The sequence below is a fragment of the Odocoileus virginianus genome, chromosome 9, assembly GCF_023699985.2.
Source record: "Odocoileus virginianus isolate 20LAN1187 ecotype Illinois chromosome 9, Ovbor_1.2, whole genome shotgun sequence".
Taxonomy (NCBI): Eukaryota; Metazoa; Chordata; class Mammalia; order Artiodactyla; family Cervidae; genus Odocoileus; species Odocoileus virginianus.
In genome coordinates this window covers 18480005-18499874 of record NC_069682.1, presented here as the reverse complement: position 1 = coordinate 18499874, position 19870 = coordinate 18480005, and the positions used below count along the sequence as shown (strand labels likewise).

The 19870-nt window shown below is 36.7% G+C and overlaps 1 protein-coding gene across 1 annotated transcript in view; it reads right to left on the bottom strand.

Moving 5' to 3' along the window:
- Positions 1-19870, bottom strand: part of MALRD1 (MAM and LDL receptor class A domain containing 1) — a 518391-nt gene that overhangs the window by 467484 nt on the left and 31037 nt on the right. Inside the window, exons 6-8 of the mRNA XM_020872693.2 lie at positions 9571-9672; positions 8836-8982; positions 5039-5205 (exon numbers count right to left, since the gene is read on the bottom strand). Coding sequence (XP_020728352.2) covers positions 5039-5205; positions 8836-8982; positions 9571-9672 — 416 coding nt within the window. The remainder of the gene's footprint in view (positions 1-5038; positions 5206-8835; positions 8983-9570; positions 9673-19870) is intronic.

Genomic DNA, 19870 nt, shown 5'->3' with positions numbered 1-19870 from the left:
GGCTATGGCCTTCCCAGTGGTCCTGTATGGTTGTGAGAGGTGGACCATAAAGATGGCAGAATGCCAAAGAATTGATGCCTTCGAGTTGTGGTGCTAGAAAAGACTCCTGAGAGTCCATTGGACAGCAAGGACATCAAACCAGTCAATCTTAAGGGAAATCAACCTGGAAGGACTGCAGCTGAAGCTGAAGCTTTGGTATTTTGGTCATCTGATGTGAACAGACAACTCATTGGAAAAGTCCCTGATGGTGGGAAAGATTGAGGGCAAGAGGAGAAGAGGGCATCAGAGGATGAGATGGCTGGATGGCATCACTGATGCAATGGACACGAACTTGGGCAAACTTCAGGAGATGGTGAGGCACGGGGGGGCCTGGAGTGCTGCAGTCCATGGGGTCACAGAGTCGGACATGACTGAGCAACTGAACAACTATATATATATAGATGTATAGTGAAATACAGTGAAAATGCAGACAGTGGCATAAATATCTCAGGTTAAACTCTGAGACCATCTCTGTGCCCTCCATCTGTGATATAGGAAACAGCACTGGAAGGTGACATCTAGTTGTAATCCAAATGACACATGACATTCATAATTTTCAGACTCTTAAGAGCCTTTATCTCCTTACTTGGTTTCACTTATTTCATTCATATGCAAGATTTTCTAAATATGAATTTCTTTTTAGCTTTGTTCTTTGCCCTCTGTTATCTACTCCAATTTCCAGGTCTTAAATATTTCAGAGAAGATAGTCTAAACTCATTAAAATGTACTTCATTCCATTACTTATTTATATGAACAGTTAAGACTTCCATAAGACAATGAAACATACATGGCAGACACATATTTTCAGCTGATAATTTCCAGATCACATCACAATGAAGTTATAAAGGGCTGAGAAACACAGCAAATTTTTCTTTCAGTAATTTCTTAAGCGACTTTAGCTATTTAGCACTGAGACACTATGTCCTCTACTGATGCTTTTATTGACACTACCAGGCAAGCTCCATTTACCACGTCCCTTCACTTTCACTTTATGAGGGTAATGTACAGTTGTTTTGCTCTTTCTTCACAATGACTAATTGATTTTCCCCATTCTACCTGAAGAAGAATGCATTTACATTTTGTTCAGGAGGCTGAGCGTAGTTCTTTCTAAACTTAACTTAGCATTTGAAAAACCACTTAATGGTATATTGTGTATGAAATCCAGACTTTTCTACCACATTTTCCTATCTGTCAACACAAGTCATGCAAACGAAAAAAATTTACTCCAACTACATATCAGCTTTTATTTTATATTTGTCCATACTCTCAGACTTAGCTAGTTACTTTCAACAGGTATCAATGTAAAACACAAACCCGCAGGTCAGAAAAGCCTTCAAGTGATGTTCCAATTTTCTATTATCTTAAGATCAACCAATCAAAATTATATAAATGTCTTTACTCCCCTAGATCAACTTCCCAGGGGGCACAGTGGTAAAGAATATGCCTGCCAATGAAGGAGATGCAAGCAATGTGGATTCCATCCCTGGGTCAGGAAGATCCTCTGGAGAAGGGAATGGCAACCCACTCCAGTATTCTTGCCTGGGAAATGCCATGGACACAGGAGCCTGGCAGACTATAGTCCATGGGGTCACAAAGAGTCAGACATGGCTGAGTAACTGAGCACACACCTAGGACTTAGCAACTGGACAAAAACAACAACAAAACTCCCCCAGACCAGGCTTAATAATGCCATTTTACCTCCCAAGAAAAATATTTATGATCAGATCTCTTAGAGCTCTCTGCTTCTTCTCCCCTCTTCCAGTGGGGGGGAGGGGGGGGTGGAATCAGATATCAAATTCAAGTTTGTTTTTTTTTTAAACTACTTTTGATTGCATGTGGTCCATGTACTTTAGCAAAAGCTCTCCTTCAAGGAGAGCTTATTATAACTTTAAAACTTGTATCATCCAAGAAAAGATATTTTTCTAAGGCATTTTCTTTCCTTTCCCAACTACAATTTCCTCCTATTTATTTGCCAGTGGGAATTTTAAAAATATATAAAAGTCACCACAAGCTGGGAACCCTTACTATCCTTGGCTCACTGACATGGCAACTTTCCTGAGGATAAAAGATAGGCTGTTGCTATGATTATTATCTTATAGATGATGGGCAGAGACTTAATCCTAAGAACAGTTAGATGGTACACACACTGAAGCTGACTTTCAAAATTTCAACTTTTTATATAATAACTTTCCTTTTACCTATTTCTTATTTCTCAAGCTCTAAAGTACTCCAAAAATAAAATTGTGCTAAGCATTCTCCCTAGGTATTTCTTGGTTCACCTGCACATATTATCATAAGGGTTGTTTTTGTTATTCTATCCACAGATTATGTTAATGATCATTTTCATCAAGAGCTAATTTTTTAAGTGATAGGTTTGAAGTCCTTTTTAACTTTGTGACAAAACATCAAGTTGTAATTTAAATATACTGTGATGCAGATTTTACACTAGTAACCGATGTGTTACATGTAGCGAACACAGTGAATAGTGTCAGAAAAGACTGGTCAGGGCCTTGCAGAATACTGGGTGAACTCACAGATCAAATATCAGTCAACACTGTCTAAGATGCACCTCCAGTTGGTTCTGATTAATACTCTGGATCAGTTCTCCATGGTTAACTTCTTTATACAATGTGGGAGACAGACTCTTGATAAGTCTATTATTATTATATGACATAGTATCTGAAACCAATTTTTTTGCACTTTTTTCTTATACAGTCCCAAAGCCAGAGGAATGATACTGCTCACTTCCAATAATTCATATCTCCATATACACATACTGAAACATAACCTACCACTGATTATTATTAAAATAATCCTTAGTAGTAGAAGATAACACAAATTTCTACTTAAACTTAGGATAATAACTCATTCAACATTTAATGAATATCAATTACCCACCCTGTGAAAAGCAGTATTGTAGCATCATACTTTTTAAAAAGCATCTTTAACTATAAGCTCAACAAAATTTCAGAATTTTCTTTGTACTATGCCTTTGTTGAAGAAGGATTTGGAAATTACAGAAAGTTTCAAAGTACATGAAAGTTCACTGGACTTGGCTTTCATGGCACAGCTGATAATAACTAAAAGATGCTTGAAGCTTGAATGCTACAACATATATAGATAAAGTTAAAACTATTTTTGTTTGTAAAATTTTTCCAATTATCTGAAAAGTTTGGAGCCCTACAGAAAGGGCAGGGAGATGTTTCAGCCCCTCCACCCACCTCATACCACTCCAAATTGAATGAAATATATTAAATAGATTCTAGGGCAGTGGACTGCCAAATACTACTGAAAAAAATGTGATGAAAGTATAGTTACAAAGTGATACAAATTGTGTCTCATCCATGTAACAAAGAAAAATGTATTAGGCCATCTAATGAGAGTATTCAGCTTCAGAAGTCTGTGAAGGTCCTGGAAAAGAGAAGTAGAAGAAAAAAAACTGGATATGATGAGAATGACACAAAAAGAAAAAGGGACAGGTGAAATGATAGAACTCGGGAGAAAAAGAATGCCTTTTCAATGTTCAAGTATCTTGGTAATACGAAGTCTGATCCTTGAGGATTAACTATGAAGTCACTTCACACTTCTAGAGTCTATTATACAAGATGAAGTACAGAAAGAGAGAGACAAATATCATATATTGATGTATATATTTATGGAATCTAGAAGGATGGTACTGATGAACCTATCTGCAGGGCAGCAATGGAGAGGCAGTCATAGAGAACAGATTGCGGACACAGATGGAAGAAGAGGGTGGGCCACATGGAGGGAGTAGCCCTGAAACATATACATTATATGTGTAAAACTAGACAGCCAGTGGAAATGTGCTGTATAATACATGGAGCTCAAATCTGGTGCTCTGTGACAACCTAGAGGGGTGGGATGGAGTGGAGGGTGGGAGGGAGGTTTAAGAGAGAGGGGACATATGCACACCTATGGCAGACTCACACTGATGCATGGCAGAAACCAACACAATGTTGTAAAACAATTATCCTCCAATTAGAAATAACAAATTTTAAAAAAAGAACAAAAGAAAATGCTTCTGAAAGACGGTTAGTGTGGTAACCGTGGTTAGACTGCTAAGTACAAGTGACAAACTTTTGTTGAAGCATGAATCTGACTGATGTCACACAGAAGTTTCAACTCGATTAACCCACAGCCATTTGAGCAAAAGGAAACTTGATGGGAGGCTTTTACCATGCTTTTCCAATGTCAGAATTCCTGCAATTATTATCCAATGTCTCCCATTTCTACAGCAACTGCTATTTACCCCTATAATCTTTTATCCCTACCTGTAAATAATTTTTTCACAATAGAAATTCTCAGTGTCTCAAGTATTTTTTGCATGTGTAGAGAATTGTTTTCAGTTAAAGTTAGTTTTTTTTTACTCACTAGCATTACCACTACAACTTTCACTCTGCCCGATGCACTATTTTTTTTTCCAATTATATGATTCATTTGGCTTATTTAATCAGCAGTTACCAATCTTTTAAAACTGTATCTACTGTAACAGAACAAGTAATTTGCTTCCATCATATTTATAGCTTTAAGGATACAGAGATTAAAAGTCCAGAGCAGATCACATCAATACTTCAGTGCAGAGTTAATAATATAGAATCCCCAATACATTATGACACCATAGTTTCTTTTGACATATTTTCATGAATTTTAAAAATCTTATGAAGTTTTTACAAACTACCAACATGACTTTTGTACATGACAATATCTCTTAAAACAATTTCTTAGTACATTTTTTAAAGGTATACCAAATAAACAAGGTCCTGTTGTATAGCACAGGAAACTACATTCAATATCTTTTACTAAACCATAATGGAAAAGAAAAACATAAACTCCCCCTCAGAGAAAAAAAGTATATCAAATAAAGGCAAGTTAAAGAATACCTTCAGTCTACACATAACTAAGAAATAGAAACAAAAATTGCCAAGAATAGAAATTTCATTTATTAATGAATTTGAAAGTAATACAAGTTTCTTCTCACCTTATCATTAGACAGTCCTACTCTGAGAACACTGTTTTCCATAGCATAATAGAATTGAAGATGGCAGCTCCTGCCCAGGCAGTGATACACAGAGCTATTCAGATAAGCCCTGCTGTCTAAATGGTTAAGAGTAGAAGCTTGCTTAGCCCCTACCCATAGACAGTAACCTGAAAAATAAAGGGGGGAAAGCACCTTAGAAAAAAAAGCCAGCTGCTTCTGTTTGAACAAAATTATCATGTTTCTGGAATTTTCAAAATCAAGTTTGAAGCACAAGTAAATTATTTAAAAGAATAGGATTTTTTTTAAGTGACATCAACTACAAATTATAGATTTTCACTTCCATATTTTATTTTGTACTTTTTTTTTTTTGATGTGGACCATTTTTAAAGTCTTTGTTCCAATATTGTTTTCTGTTTTGGTTTTTTCAGCCATGAGACATATGGGATCTTAGCTGCCTCAGCCCCTGCATTGGAAGATAAAGTCTTAACCACTGGACCACCAGGGAAGTCCTGCCATATTTGACTTCTAAAATGCATTGTAATCTCATCCTAATTCCTGAAATCAAAGTTTTATACTATCCTCAATATGAATGTTCTTATAAAAAGAAATCTATTGATATAAAAATCTCTGTGCCACCAAATGATCATTTAAATGTCACAATGCAATCTTTCTTTAATCAAAAATTTCTCATCTTTCTTCCCAGAATTATTTTCCCTTTTGATTATTTTTTCTATTCTTCACAGGAAAACCTTCATCATTTAAGGGAATGTAATTTAAACTGCCTCTTTCTGATCAAACTATGTTGAAGCACCAGATACTTACAATCCCACTAAATTACACAGATGGGTTTTGCAGTGCATAAAAATATTGTCAATCAATTTTTCCCATCTTATTCTTAAAACTAATTTGGATTTAATTCAGTAATACATGTAATGCAGGAATACAAAGCTATTTCTACATTTTCATAACTTTAATTTTCAAAAATAAGGTCTTTCAAATGCTCTATTTTCTTTTAAGATAGCAAATATTCCTACAGCTTCACAAAAAACTATGAATTTAGTGAAGCTCTGATTGACTTTAATCAAAATAGTACAATAAATTAATACTTTTTGCCTCTGACCTATGCACAAGGAAATGATAAATGGCATAAAAATACATTTTTACAAGAGCAGAGACAGAATAAACCCAAGAGAAAACATCTCAAAAGATAAGGAAAAATAGATATGATGAACAGAGCCAAAACCATAAAACTCTCAGACTTGAGACCAGACACAGGCTGTAGTAGCGAGAATTTCAACTACTTCAAATGCTGCACAGTCCTGGATGAACAGAGTCTAATTCTACCAATGAAGTCAGAGATTAGGGCTGGGAACCTTGCTTATAAACTGAGATGGGAAATATGCTTACCCTCATTGCTGCGGCTAGGGCTAAGTGACAGAATTGGGAAAACATATGAGCCCCTAAAACAGGGCTGTTATTCACATAAGGTTCTGGGTTGCTGAGTAATATCACAATAAAACAGCTGAACAAGAAGGCAGGAACAAAGAAAAAGAATAGTAAAGAATAAAGGTAGTGGAGAAAGAGAACAAATCTCATTGAAAAAGAGCTTGCAAAATTTCCTGTTTCTGGACCACTACGTAAGGAGCTTGGAAGTTGTTACTCCCATCCACTCAGCAAGAAAATATATGAACTGAAAATCAACAACTCCTCTTATACCCCTGAGAAAATTGAGGTCAGGGTACAAACCACTGGGCAGGAATTGGTGAGACAAGCAGATATAGAGAATTACAACTTTCAAGACCAGAATCCCCAAAACACAAACTTCTATGGGAATCAGTACTGGGGTGGAGACAGCTAGACTCTAATGGATGAACTGCTAGAGGGTCAGGGTGAACACACTTGAGAGCTGAAAACTCCAGACAGTCCCATCTTAGGGAGGACCCCATTCTATTTTACCTCCAGGAGCCCTACCGGATTCTCACAGTAAGAGTTAGAGAAGAATCCCTCTTTGCCTACAGCTAGGGGAATAGATGGTTGGATGGCACCACTGACTCAATGGACATGAGTTTGAGCAAGCTCCAGGAGATGGTGAAGGACAGGGAAGCCTGGCGTGCTGCAGTCCATGGGGTTGCAAAGAGTCAGACGTGACTGAAGCAGTGAGCACAGCACAGAGGAAAAGGAAAGCAGCCATTTTGAAATATGCCTGGCCTCTCCTGTTATTCTCAACAAGGCTTTCACTCAAAACAAACTATTTACCACCACCACATAACTGACTGCAGTTGAGATCAGGGAGAACTGCAACATCAAATCCATCAGGTTCTAACCTTCCACATGAAGTGAGGAAAATATCCAGACCCAGTCCCCTCTGGCATTCCTGTCTCACCTGATGTAAGGGAGAAGGATTTGTGAAGGTTTTAGAGCCAAGGTACCATTTCTCTCAAAGACTGAGATTGACTCATGGGACTGTGGTATGCTTCCCTTCCTCTCACAGGTTATCACCACGTCAAAAGTAGTCTTGTAAAATAGCAAGGGCATGTTATCAAAAGAACAGCAGGCCTCAGACCTTATTTCAGAAGACCTCTCTAGGGAAACCCAAAGAGAACAGAGGGACAAAAACATCAGATGCAATTTTCATCTCAGACATTAAAAGCTATTGCCATCAGTAAACAGAGCCTTATCTATAGCTGGAAAAATATATAAACTCATATTAAACACCTATTTATCTTAATTCCAATATGCCTGGCTTTCACAAAAAAAGTTACAAGGCACACTAAAAAGCAAAAAATATATAGTTTAAAGAGAAAGAAAAAGCATCAGAACTAGGCCCATAAAATGGCAGGGATGTTATAAAACTGATTTTTTTTTTAAATTAGGATTAATAAGTTAAGAGTTCTGATTGAAAGAGTAGAAAACATGCAAAAAATATAATATAGGCAGAGAGTTTAGAATGTTAGGAATAAAAACACTCGAATAGAAATGAAGAATGCCTTCAAAGAACACATTAATAGACTGACTCAACTGAGGAATGAATCTGAGCTTAAGAAAACGTCAATAGGAACTTCCAAAACTGAAAAGCAAACAGTGGAAAATAAAGGAGCAATTCTATAATTCTATCTAAGAACTCTGGGAAAACTACAAAAGATGCAACATATGCATAATGGGAGTATGAGAAGAAGAAGAGAGACAGGAAGAAAATGAATACTTAATGTAACAATGACTGAGAATTTTCCCCCAAATCAATGTCAGACAGACACCAAAGTGCAGATCCTAGAAGCTCAGAAAACACCAAGTAGGATAAACGTCTAAGAAACTACACCTAAGCAAATGATTATATTAAAAACTGCAGACAATCAAAAACAAGCAAAAATCTTGAAATACTCCAGTTTTGCTTTGTAAGAAATGCTAGAAGGCATTCTTCAGAGAGAAGGAAAATAACACAGGTCAGAAACTCTGATCTACAAAAAGAAACAAATAGTATTAGAGAAGGAATAAATGAATGTAAAACAAAACATTTTATTTTCAGCTTGCTTAGTTGATCAAAGAATAAGTTTGTTCACAACAGGAATAGTTTTAATGTATTTGCTAATTAAGTGAAATGAATGACATCAATAATATGAGAGAATTGAGGGAAGAATTAGGAGTATTTGATTATAATAAGGTCCTTGCACTACCCATGAAAAGTATAGAGTTATTTGAAAATAGTTTTAGATTAGTTGTAAATGCATTTTTATGATTCTAGAGCAAAAACTAAAAAAAGTAAAAATGGAAGTATAATTGATATGATTTTCATTGGCTACCTTCATCATCACTGCTCTGATCTTGTTGAGGTGTATACTCTAACACAGGAATTTCTCTTGCTTTTGTGCGCATCCAGGAAGTTTGCCCAGCAGTTGCTTCTGATACCCAGTCACATATGTCAAATGCAAATCCACAGGCTTGACATGCTGAAGAAAGGAGAAAAAGATGGTAGACTATCACAGTCTACTGGAGTGGCTGCTTAACAAAGGTTATAGGTGCAAGCAAGGCTAAACACACACACACACACACAAATACAGTAATTCAAACCAATAAGCCTTAGAGTGAACTCTTCTTTTCAAAAGTTCTTAATTTGATCCAGACAGGCATCCTCCCAAATGAGAACCATTACCACGCTTCCATTGTGGGTTTTTTTTTTTCTCTTATATAACATAATACCAGACTTTACCTACTTTATGGAATTCAGTTAGCTTAAATCATTTACTATTCATAATCACATTAAAATTTTAAAGAAGATACATTGTATTTAATTCCATGATCTTTAGAGCAACTGTTTTTCAAAACATTACCTTGATATAGTTACTATCTTTCACTTTTTTTAATAAGCCACACACTTCCAATTACAATCCAGCTAAAACCCCAATGATACTCCTGGTAAAACAAGGACAGAGATGAGAACAGAGCTTGTCAAGTGAGTACCCCTACTAGTGGTTTGATATTTCTGTTGGGGTCTGAGTCTCATGGATGGCAGGCAGGCATCTCATTTTTACACTTACACCTCAATCCTTCATCTGTAGAATCAAATCTGCAGAGACTTCTATCTGGATGGCACAGTTCCTTCTTGGTATTTGATGCCTCTTGACATGGCAAAATGTCATCTGTTAAATGTAAAGATTGGCAAAAAGTGAGATGTGGTATCGGTAGAAAGGATCATGAATTTCTCAAAAGGTTAACCTTTGTTCTACAGAGAGTGCTGAAGCCAACTCTTCTCTATGGCAGCATCACACCATTATATAGACAGAAAGAGATTCAGGAAGAGATGAGAAGAGAGAATAAAATCACCATGCCTGTACTTCCAGATTTTAATCAGATCTCTGTGGTGATTTCTAAGACCCCAAGCCAAACCAGCTAGGTCTCTAGTGAAGTAGGTTACATGCCTTAATGTGTAAACAAAGAGCCTGTCATTAGGCTGATAACTCTACAAGTATCAAATACAACATATGGTACCCTCTTTACCTGGGTCTGCCCTGGATTTACTTTCCCTGCAGCTCTTTCAAATGGAGTCTATTTCTGCCCACTCCCTCCACCCCCATATCCTCCCAATACAAAACTTGAACATGGTGGAATTATCCTTTTATCCCCTGCTTCCACAGATAATTCTCATTCAGCACAAAAAGAGGCAAGAATATACAGTGAAGAAAATATAGACTTTTCAATAAGTAGTATTGGGAAAGCTAGACAGCTACATGTTAAAGAATGAAATTAGAACATTCTCTAATATCATAGATAAAAATAAACTCAAAATAGATTAAAGACCTGAATGTAAGATCAAATACAATAAAACTCCTAGAGGAAACATAGGCAGAACACTCTTTGACATAAATCACAGCAATGATCCATCTCCTAAAGTAAAGAAAGTAAAAGCAAAAATAAACAAATGGGACCTAATTAAACTTTTAATTAATTAAGCATTTGTACAGCAAAAGAGACCATGGGAATGGGAAAAAAAAATTTGCAAATGATTACTGATAAGGGGTTAATGTCCAAAATATATAAACAGCAACACAACTCAACGTCAAAAGAAACAAACAATCAATGAAATGACAAGGTTAAAAAATGGGCAAAAGAAATGAATAGACACTTTTTTCAAAGGGGAAATGCAGATGGCCAACAGGTCATGAAAAGATGCTCAACATCACTAATCGTCAGGGAAATGCAAATCAAAACCACAATTAGATATCACCATACACTAGTCAGAATGACTGCCATCAGAAAGAACACGGATAACAAATGTTGGCAAGGATATGGTGAGAAGAGAACCCTCGTACACTTTTGGTGGGAATGGAAACTGATGCAGCCACTGTGTAAAGCAGTATGGAGATTTCTCACCTTCCTACATATTTGACTTTTGAATCTTTTGACATCAAATGATATCCCTCTCTGCCTGTGCCAGCTTGTCACCATCATCTATGGACACTGGTGTACCACCAGAACATGTTAAAGCTAAGTCAAGTAGTGAGTCAGATCCTCTTTCCTCTGCTCAAGAACATCACATGGGCTCCTGTCCTACAAGAAGTAGACACAAAATTCCTTTGCACAATCCTCACACAAACCAGGCTTACTTTTGCCTCGGGACTTCTACATTTACACATGGCTTCCTTCCAATATACACATGGCTAGTTCCTTCAACTTATTTTCTGAGCCAAAAAAAAAAATACACACACACACACATTCTCCATGTGACCGTGTATGATCTACTTAAAACTTTAAAACTCTACTTAGAACTTCATTTCCCCCTTACCTGGGCATTCTCTTCTCAATTTTCTGCTGTTTTATTGTATCCATAGCACATGTCATCACTTAACATAAAATACCTTTTTCTATTTACTTGCTTAATTTCATTCACTGATTAAAATATAAATTCCATGAACTCAGGGATTACTTTTTTTTTTAACTGTTTCTCCCATGCATCTAGAAAAATTCTTGATGTAACATAGCTGTTCAATACATACTTGTTTAATGAATGGATAAATGAATGGCCTAAGACCTATTCAATGAAATGTTTTAAAATAGTGCAGACTCTATCTAAATTGTTTGTATTTTTATCGGAAATAAAATTGAACCAATTGGTTATGAAAATGATTTATGCATAACATCCTTAATCTGGTTTCTCATAATGGAAGCTAACAAATGATGAATATGCAAAGCTTATTGAACGTAAGATTCAAGGAAAATAAAACTGTATATGCAATTAAGGGAGTGTGGGCAATAAATGAAGCGAAGATTGCACAATAACAATTACCGTAAAACAATAAAACAGTAATTTTTGTAGATTCATATAAGAGCTACAAATCTTCTACCCCAGAGGCCTATAATTAAATATTTGCCATAGTTGAATTAGATGTTGTATATAATCTCTAATTTTTCATTATTTGTACAAAACAATACCCACAAAAGTGCTATAAACAAAAATAGCAAAACAGTCAAGTATAAATTGCACGGAATTAAAAAAAATTTTTTTGATGTGGATCACATTTAAAGTCTTTGTTGAATTTGTTACAACATTGTTTCTGTTGTTTATATTTTGGTTTTTTCGGCCACGAGGCAGGTGAGCTCTTAGCTCCCGACCAGGGATCAAACATGTGCCCCCTAGAGGAGAAGGCAAAGTCTCAACCACTGACCACCAGAGAATTCTCATGCATGGAATTTAAAATGCAGCTTGTATCCGTTGGTATTAAGTATCTTTCACCAATGTTCGCCACTTTTACTACCTTTAGTCCCCCAAATGGAATTCAGTTCAGTTCAGTTCAGTTCAGTTGCTCAGTCATGTCCGACTCTTTGCGACCCCATGAACCGCAGCACACCAGGCCTCCCTGTCCAACACCAACTCCGGGAGTTTACCCAAACCCATGTCCATCGAGTCGGTGATGCCATCCAACCATCTCATCCTCTGTCATCCCCTTCTCCTCCTGCCCTCAATCTTTCCCAGCATCAGGGTCTTTTCAAATGACTCAGCTCTTCACATCAGGTGGCCAAAGGATTGGAGTTGCAGCTTCAACATTAGTCCTTCCAATGAACACCCAGGACTGATCTCCTTTAAGATGGACTGGTTGGATATCCTGCAGTCCAAGGGACTCTCAAGAGTCTTCTCCAACACCACAATTCAAAAGTATCAGTTCTTCCACACTCAGCTTTCTTTATAGTCCAACTCTCACATCCATACATGACCACTGGAAAAACCATAGCCTTGACTAGACGGACCTTTGTTGGCAAAGTAATGTCTCTGCTTTTTAATATGCTTTCTAACTTTCCTTTCAAGGAGTAAGTGTCTTTTAAGTTTATGGCTGCAGTCACCATCTGCAGTGATTTTGGAGTCCAGACACCAAATGGAATTGGCAAGCACAAAAACAATGGCATGGGGGAGGGGAGCAATAAATTGTCAATCAATTAATTTCCTAAACAGCTTTTTGTTTTAGCATATTCTATTTCAGAGCTCAAAACTATTTAAAGATGTCATATATATTTATATTCATATTCAATTTTCTCCCTCTCCATCTTCTCTCCCTTTAATTCTTATATTGCACCACAATCCAGCTACAGAAAATTATCTTTGACATTTTAAAATTCTCCATCAATGATGTACAATCAGCAGGATAAAGCTTTGTCAACAATTTCAAAGTCTCTGTACCAATGAAGCCACATGTGCAAAGCCTGCCATCCTTCAAATCTTATCTTGTGCAAACAGGTTACATGAAATTGACCAGACTCCCTCAGATGGTAGAGAATGAAGTCCAAGCCTCAAGGCTACTGCTGCAAAAGTTATAATTGACATCTACTTTTGACTCCAGGGGTTTTTGACAATTTCTTTATCAGTTTTCTTAAATCAGTAATGAATTTCAATGAACAGTCATTAGATCTTAAAAGGTAGCTAGAAATTAATAAGATAAAAAGGTAACTAGTCAAATAATGCTTATTTAACTGGATAATATATAAGCATTATTCAGGTTTTCATCAAGAGATAACTTGTGTACTTGGAATGTTTATAAATGAGACTAAGGCAAAATCCTGGCAAACCAACCTAAAAATATTTACAGAATATTCACGATATTCTGATTGTGAGCGATATCATGCAATCTTTATAAAAATACATAGTGAGTAATTTGTTCAAGAATCAATGTTATTTAAGAATCAGTGATTAAGCATATTCTTATTTAGTCACAAACACTGATCTTTTTTAGTTACAAACACTGATCTTTTTTCATATTTGCTATTTTGGTAAAGCCTAAACAGATCTTCCTTCTAATAAACACACAGTGAATACCCCTGTCTTGGGAAGGGCAGTGGTTAGATACTTACTATCTGAAAGCATGGAAGTAATCTAAAATATTTCTTTAATGTTATAAAAGGAATTTAGTTTTATTGTCCAAGTTGAAAACCTTCAGAAACCATGATAATACCTATATCTACCACTTTTATAGAGATGTTTATACTTCTATAGTAAAAAATAGAGATAAATAGTTTGTCTTTTTTCCTAAAGGTAATAGTATACATAACAATCTATGTGGTAAAATAAAATATAAGAACAAGAAAAAGCTATCTGGTGGATTTCTCATGATCAGAATTTTCCCAAATGTAAAAAGTTACTATTTCTTTTTAATTTAAAAAAAAAACTAAACAATAAAATTGCACATTTCTGGTATTTATTTCTGTGTGTTTTGACAAACATAGAGCCATGGTCTGAAAATCCATCAATATTTCATTTAGTCAGTCAGGGCTGTCCCTAGTTGCTCTGTTGGGTTGAACTGTACCCACCACCACCAATTCATATGTTCAAGTCCAAACACTTCGTAGCTCAGAGTGTGACTGTATTTGGAGATAGGGTCTATAAAGAGGTAATTAAGGTAAAGTGTGGCCATATTGGTGGGCTCTAGTCCAATATGATTGGTGTCCTTATAAGAAGAGGCGTTCAGAACATGGACACACAGAGAAAGAAGACTATATGAAGACCAGGGAGAAGACAGTCATCCACATCAAGGGGGAAAATAATGCAAAAAAAAAACCAAACTTGGTGACCCCTCGATCTTGGATTTCCAGCCTTCTGAATCATGAGAATGAAATTTCTGTTGCTTTAAGCCATCCGTTTGTGTATTCTTAGTCTCTTCAGTCGCATCTGACTCTGTGCGACCCTATGAACCGTAGCCCACCAGGTTCTTCTGTCCACTGGATTCTCCAGGCAAGAATACTGGAGTGGGTTGTCATATCCTCCTCCAGGAGATCTTCCTGACACAGGGATCAAACCCGTGTCTCCTATGTCTCATGCATTGGCAGGCAGGTTCTTTACCACTAGCACCACCTTAAGCCATCCAGTCTATGATAACTTTTTTAAACTACTGCCTTAGAAAACATGCACTGCCCCTGGGGTGATTAAGGCAGGTATCTAGTGACACAGAGTATGAAAGCCTAAAGAGGTAGCTGTCCATTTGAAAAATACACTGTAAGGCGAGCTAGTTTACTGTCTCTAGGAATTGGCTCACTCTGGAAGAGACATACCACAAGATACCAGGTATCAAAGCATCAAAACAAAGAACATAAAAACATGGTAATAGAATTGTTTCCTTGTCTCAAAAGGAAAAAAAAAATCAAAACAAATTTTTGAAAGCACACTAGTTTGAAGAAGAAAATAGAGAAGTCTCATCAGGAAACCTATATATCTTAAACAGAACCATTTCTATAAATCAAAATGACCACCAAAAGACTTATTACAGCATTCACTTTCAAGTGGACTCATTTCCAAATACTATATATCTGCTATAAAATGACAAAAAACACAATGTTTCTATTAAACCATGGCAAATGTTTGCCTCCACTTAATTCATCCTGATAAAAATCTCATTATTTCGAAGACATATCTTTATTTTTGATACTGAAACAAAACCTAAAAAATAACATAATATTCTTAGCATAAGTGTAAGTACTGCTAGATATATTCCCAAGATATTTTATTAAATCTGCTTTTTATGGACTGATGCTTGTGGCTCAGCAGAAAGAAGAATTCATCCATAATCCCGAATACTTGATATTTAAATAATTTCACATACTCTTTGTTCAATCTATTATTCAATTCTCAGCATTTAGCTGTGGAGGTAGATCAATACTGTGTGTGTACGTATGTACAGCGACTGGGAGTATGGGGGCATTTTCTGTAAGAGGAGGCTTCTCAGAAAAGACACCCTGACTCCGTCTGAAAGGATATCTAGTAGCAGGACAGGTCAAAAAAAAATTTATGAAATAAGCAGAAGAAGCAATGTTTGCAAGGATACGCAAAAAAGGAGATAATACTGGACACACGAGTAGCTCTTTTGGGTCAGAATATGGGAATTCTTGGGGGAATTAAGAAGGAAGAAGTTGAGCTGGTGTGTAAGAGTAGGATCCTGGTGAGCTTATGTCATGACAAAAAAATCTGAATTCCATTCTGAAGGCAATGAGAGTTACTGAGGGATTTAAATAAAGTAGAGATTGGTTGCAGTTGGATGTTAGAAAGTGCAAACTGGTGGAGAGCAGGTAGTAGTGATTAGTGGAGCGGAATAGACTGAAACTGGAATTTTCAAAATCCAAGAGAAAAAAAAATGTGGGACAAACAAAATCAGAGTTGGGTGAAAAATAATGATAAATATGTAGAGACAACTGGAGAAATATCAGAACACACTCTCAATAATGTTTTGCACCAAATTAATGTGGAGGTGAGAAAGGGGAAGAAGGATTGAAGAATGACTCCTTGGCTTCTAATGTGAGACCAAACAGACATCAATGACTAAATTAGGGAACATAGGAAAAGAAACAGAGTTTGAAAGAAGATTGGAATTTAATTCTAAACATGCTAATGTTGAGTTTCTGTAGCAAATGGATGCTCACTCGACTTATAAATCTGTTCTCCTTGCCTTCCTTTATTACAGAGGCCAAATTTAAACACTCAGTTTTCTTAGCCTCCCTAGCAACCAAGGTTATCTGCCTGATGATCATATAGCTGATGAACGACATGTCCAAAACTATTTCTTATGCCATTCCTTCCTTCTTCCTATCCTGAATGAGAAAGGTTATTTCAGAAGCATAAGATGGCAAGCATGAGGCAAATAGCAAGGAAACCCCTTAGTCCTTGAATTTAGCAGTATCAGAGTTGAAGAATCTACGCCATGACTATCTATCTCCTCCTTGTCATCTGACAAGTGCAAGTCACTCAGTCATGTCTGACTCTGCAACACCATGGACTAAGCATTCCATGGAATTTTCTAGGCCAGAATACTGGAGGGGGTAACCTTTCCCTTCTTCAGGTGATCTTCCCAACCCAGGGATGGAACCCAGGTCTCCCACATTGCAGGCAGATTCTTTACCAGCTGAGCCACAAGGGAAGCCCCAAAATACTGGAGTGGGTAGCCTATCCCTGCTCCATGGGATCTTCCCAGCCCAGGAATTGAACTGAGGTCTCCTGCATTGCAGGTGTATTCTTTACCAACTGAGCTATCAGGGAAGCCTATTAAGTCATCTGAGCAAAAGCAAAAATCTCAGACTTTTCTGCTTTCTTGCATCCCAATGCATATCTAACCCTATTTTCCATTGGAATAGGATTTTCTCATGGAAATGTCCAGAAGGTGTTGGGTTGGCTCTGCCTGCCTCTCCCTCCTTGGCCATCACCACCAGGACCACATGAGACTGAAACCATTGACTCTAGTCATCCAGAACCCTACTCCAGGGAGGTCACTGCCAAATGCAAAAAAATCAACACAAGACTAGGTCTCACGGTTCCCAAAGGCTAGTTCTGTTCTTAAACCTAGAATTGGCTGACTTCCCAAAAATTTCCTAAGGACATTATTTAAATGTAGGCCTCATCCTCAGTGATTCCCATCTAGCAGGGCTGGAATGAATCCCAGAATCAATCACTCTTTTACGTGATTCTGATGATTAACTAGATATAGTCTGTCAGTGCCTGAATTTGACTGGAGAGTCTCATTTGAAAATTTAATGCCACCTAATTTTACCATCTCTCACAGTCCCACCATTTATAAAATGTAACCCCATCTGAATGCCAATCCTATCCCATAATGCTTTATCCTTTGTCTCCATTATTAGTCCTATGCTGCTGTGTTTTCCTCCCAAAAGTTTAAATACGCCTTCAATTTTCATTCTATTTGAAAAACAAAAAACAAAACCCGTGCACCCTCACCTTCAAAGATTCAAAGAACACTCTGTGACCTTACCTAAGTATGGAATTTCTCTAAAAGGAAACCACTCACTCTGCAGCTTTCCCCAAGGCAAGATATCTTCTTCCAATGCCCCATAAAACACAAGGCCAAAAATTAAAGTCATCATCCTTCTAAATCCCCAATATTGCTTCCATACAGTGATTTATTCTTCCATGTTGTAAAAACATCTTGGCTCACGACATTTAACTTACAGCCCTGGGTCATCCATGCACGAGGTCTGATTTCCATATTTATTGAAGACTTCAGTCATGGATTTCAAAGTTGTCTTCTTTAGAGCTTTATCTTATACTCTTGTATAAAAGTAACAATCATGTAAAAGCCCTACCCAGTAATTGAGCTTTAAAATCCATGTCTCATCTTCATCAAACTTTATTTCCACATCACCTCAGAACAATATGGTGATAACACTATCTAGAACTATTCTTAGAAATTGGTGGCAGTATTTTTCTATGTGACCACAACTTTTCTTTGAATGTCCAAGTATCTGATGCTCTCACTCCCACTATTACTGCATTTTTTAATTTCTATAGTGATTTTACGGAGTTCAAGTGCTTACTAAAAACCTGGCATTTGTCTTCTGAGTAATAATTATGGCCCATCTACACAGGCCTTTGTCCTAGTGTATGGATCATGGGTACTTAGAGAAATGGCTTTGCTTCCCAGAGCTGAAGATGAAGAGGTAAGTTCATGTCTGAAATGAGAGCAGAGTCCTATTACAAGCAATCTCAGGTCCCAAACACAACCCAAGCATTTTCCTCTGTAAATTTGCCGTGTAAACAGTTTCAATGGCAAGAGCCATTTCCTAACTCCCTGATGGTCCAGGAAGTCCAGTCAACAGCTGATTTCATGGCTTTGTTCCCTTTGAGGGTGATCAGCCAGACTGGGCAATAAATACAACTCTTAGGGATCATTTTGTCTGGCAGACCTCAATTTCTGTAGAAACTATTAAAATGAGATATATAATGTCCCTGCTGAAGTGATCAGGGTCAGGGACTAGATGTTTCATTAAAACTTAAGTGTAAGTGGGCTGTGCTCTGGTTCAGAAACAATCATGCAGGGTAACAGAAGAGAGATTATTAGGGGAGTTTTGAATGGCAGATCAGGCGTTGCCTGGAGTTGACAATGGATTCTCTACTGGCATATTGCTTCCCTTCTGATAAATCTAAGGAACATTATCTTCTTTTAGTGAAAAGTCACTGATGTGCTTAATAATAATGCTTAAATAATAATAATGCTTAAATTATTTACTTCTAGGAATGGGTGGAGGTTACAGTCTGTTCCTTTAAAGTTCTACATTTCACTTATCTATATTTCAATTTATCTTATCATGATTTCTTACTAATATATATGGAGAACTGAAAATACAAAGATGAAAGAGAACTTTGTGTGTTCCATGTTTAGAGGGGCTGTCATTAGCTCCTATAAGTTTACCTTGATTTGAGTGACAAGAGACACAAACTTGTAAGCTCTTATAACAGCAGAAGTGCCTTTTAATCATCAAAGCACAATGCAAACATCCTTTATCAAGTTTCCTTGGTCTCTCTTAGGTAGCCTGAAACATTTTTTCTTACCACATTTCTTCTGTTACTGGAACATTTTGATTTTAACCACAAGTACCATTTCTTTTTATCCAACTAGAACTCAGAACACTCTCTACAAAATAGCTTTCTTGATTCTACCATATCATAATAAAATTTCAAAAGGAAAAAATTCTATCAAATATCTATACTCAAATATATCAAATAAATGTGATTACTGCATATTAGACTAGTGCTGTGATTCATGGGGTCGCAAAGAGTCAGACACGACTGAGCCACTGAAATGAACTGAACTGAATTTCATCCTTACCTTATATTTTAAACGTTGAACTTTCCTATTGAGAACAATGTGAATGGTGAACTGAATATTACACAGTTAATATAATCACAGGACTGATATGGATAACTTTTTAGATCTGATGTGTGGTTTATTGATCTAGTTGTTTCAATCTAAATAGAAAATAGATTATAACTAATACACTTCTCCATTTGTGTCTTTCATTGGCTTAGCTAAATTGATTCTCCAGGAAGACGGTTTCAAATCAATGGGGGCCAGTTTT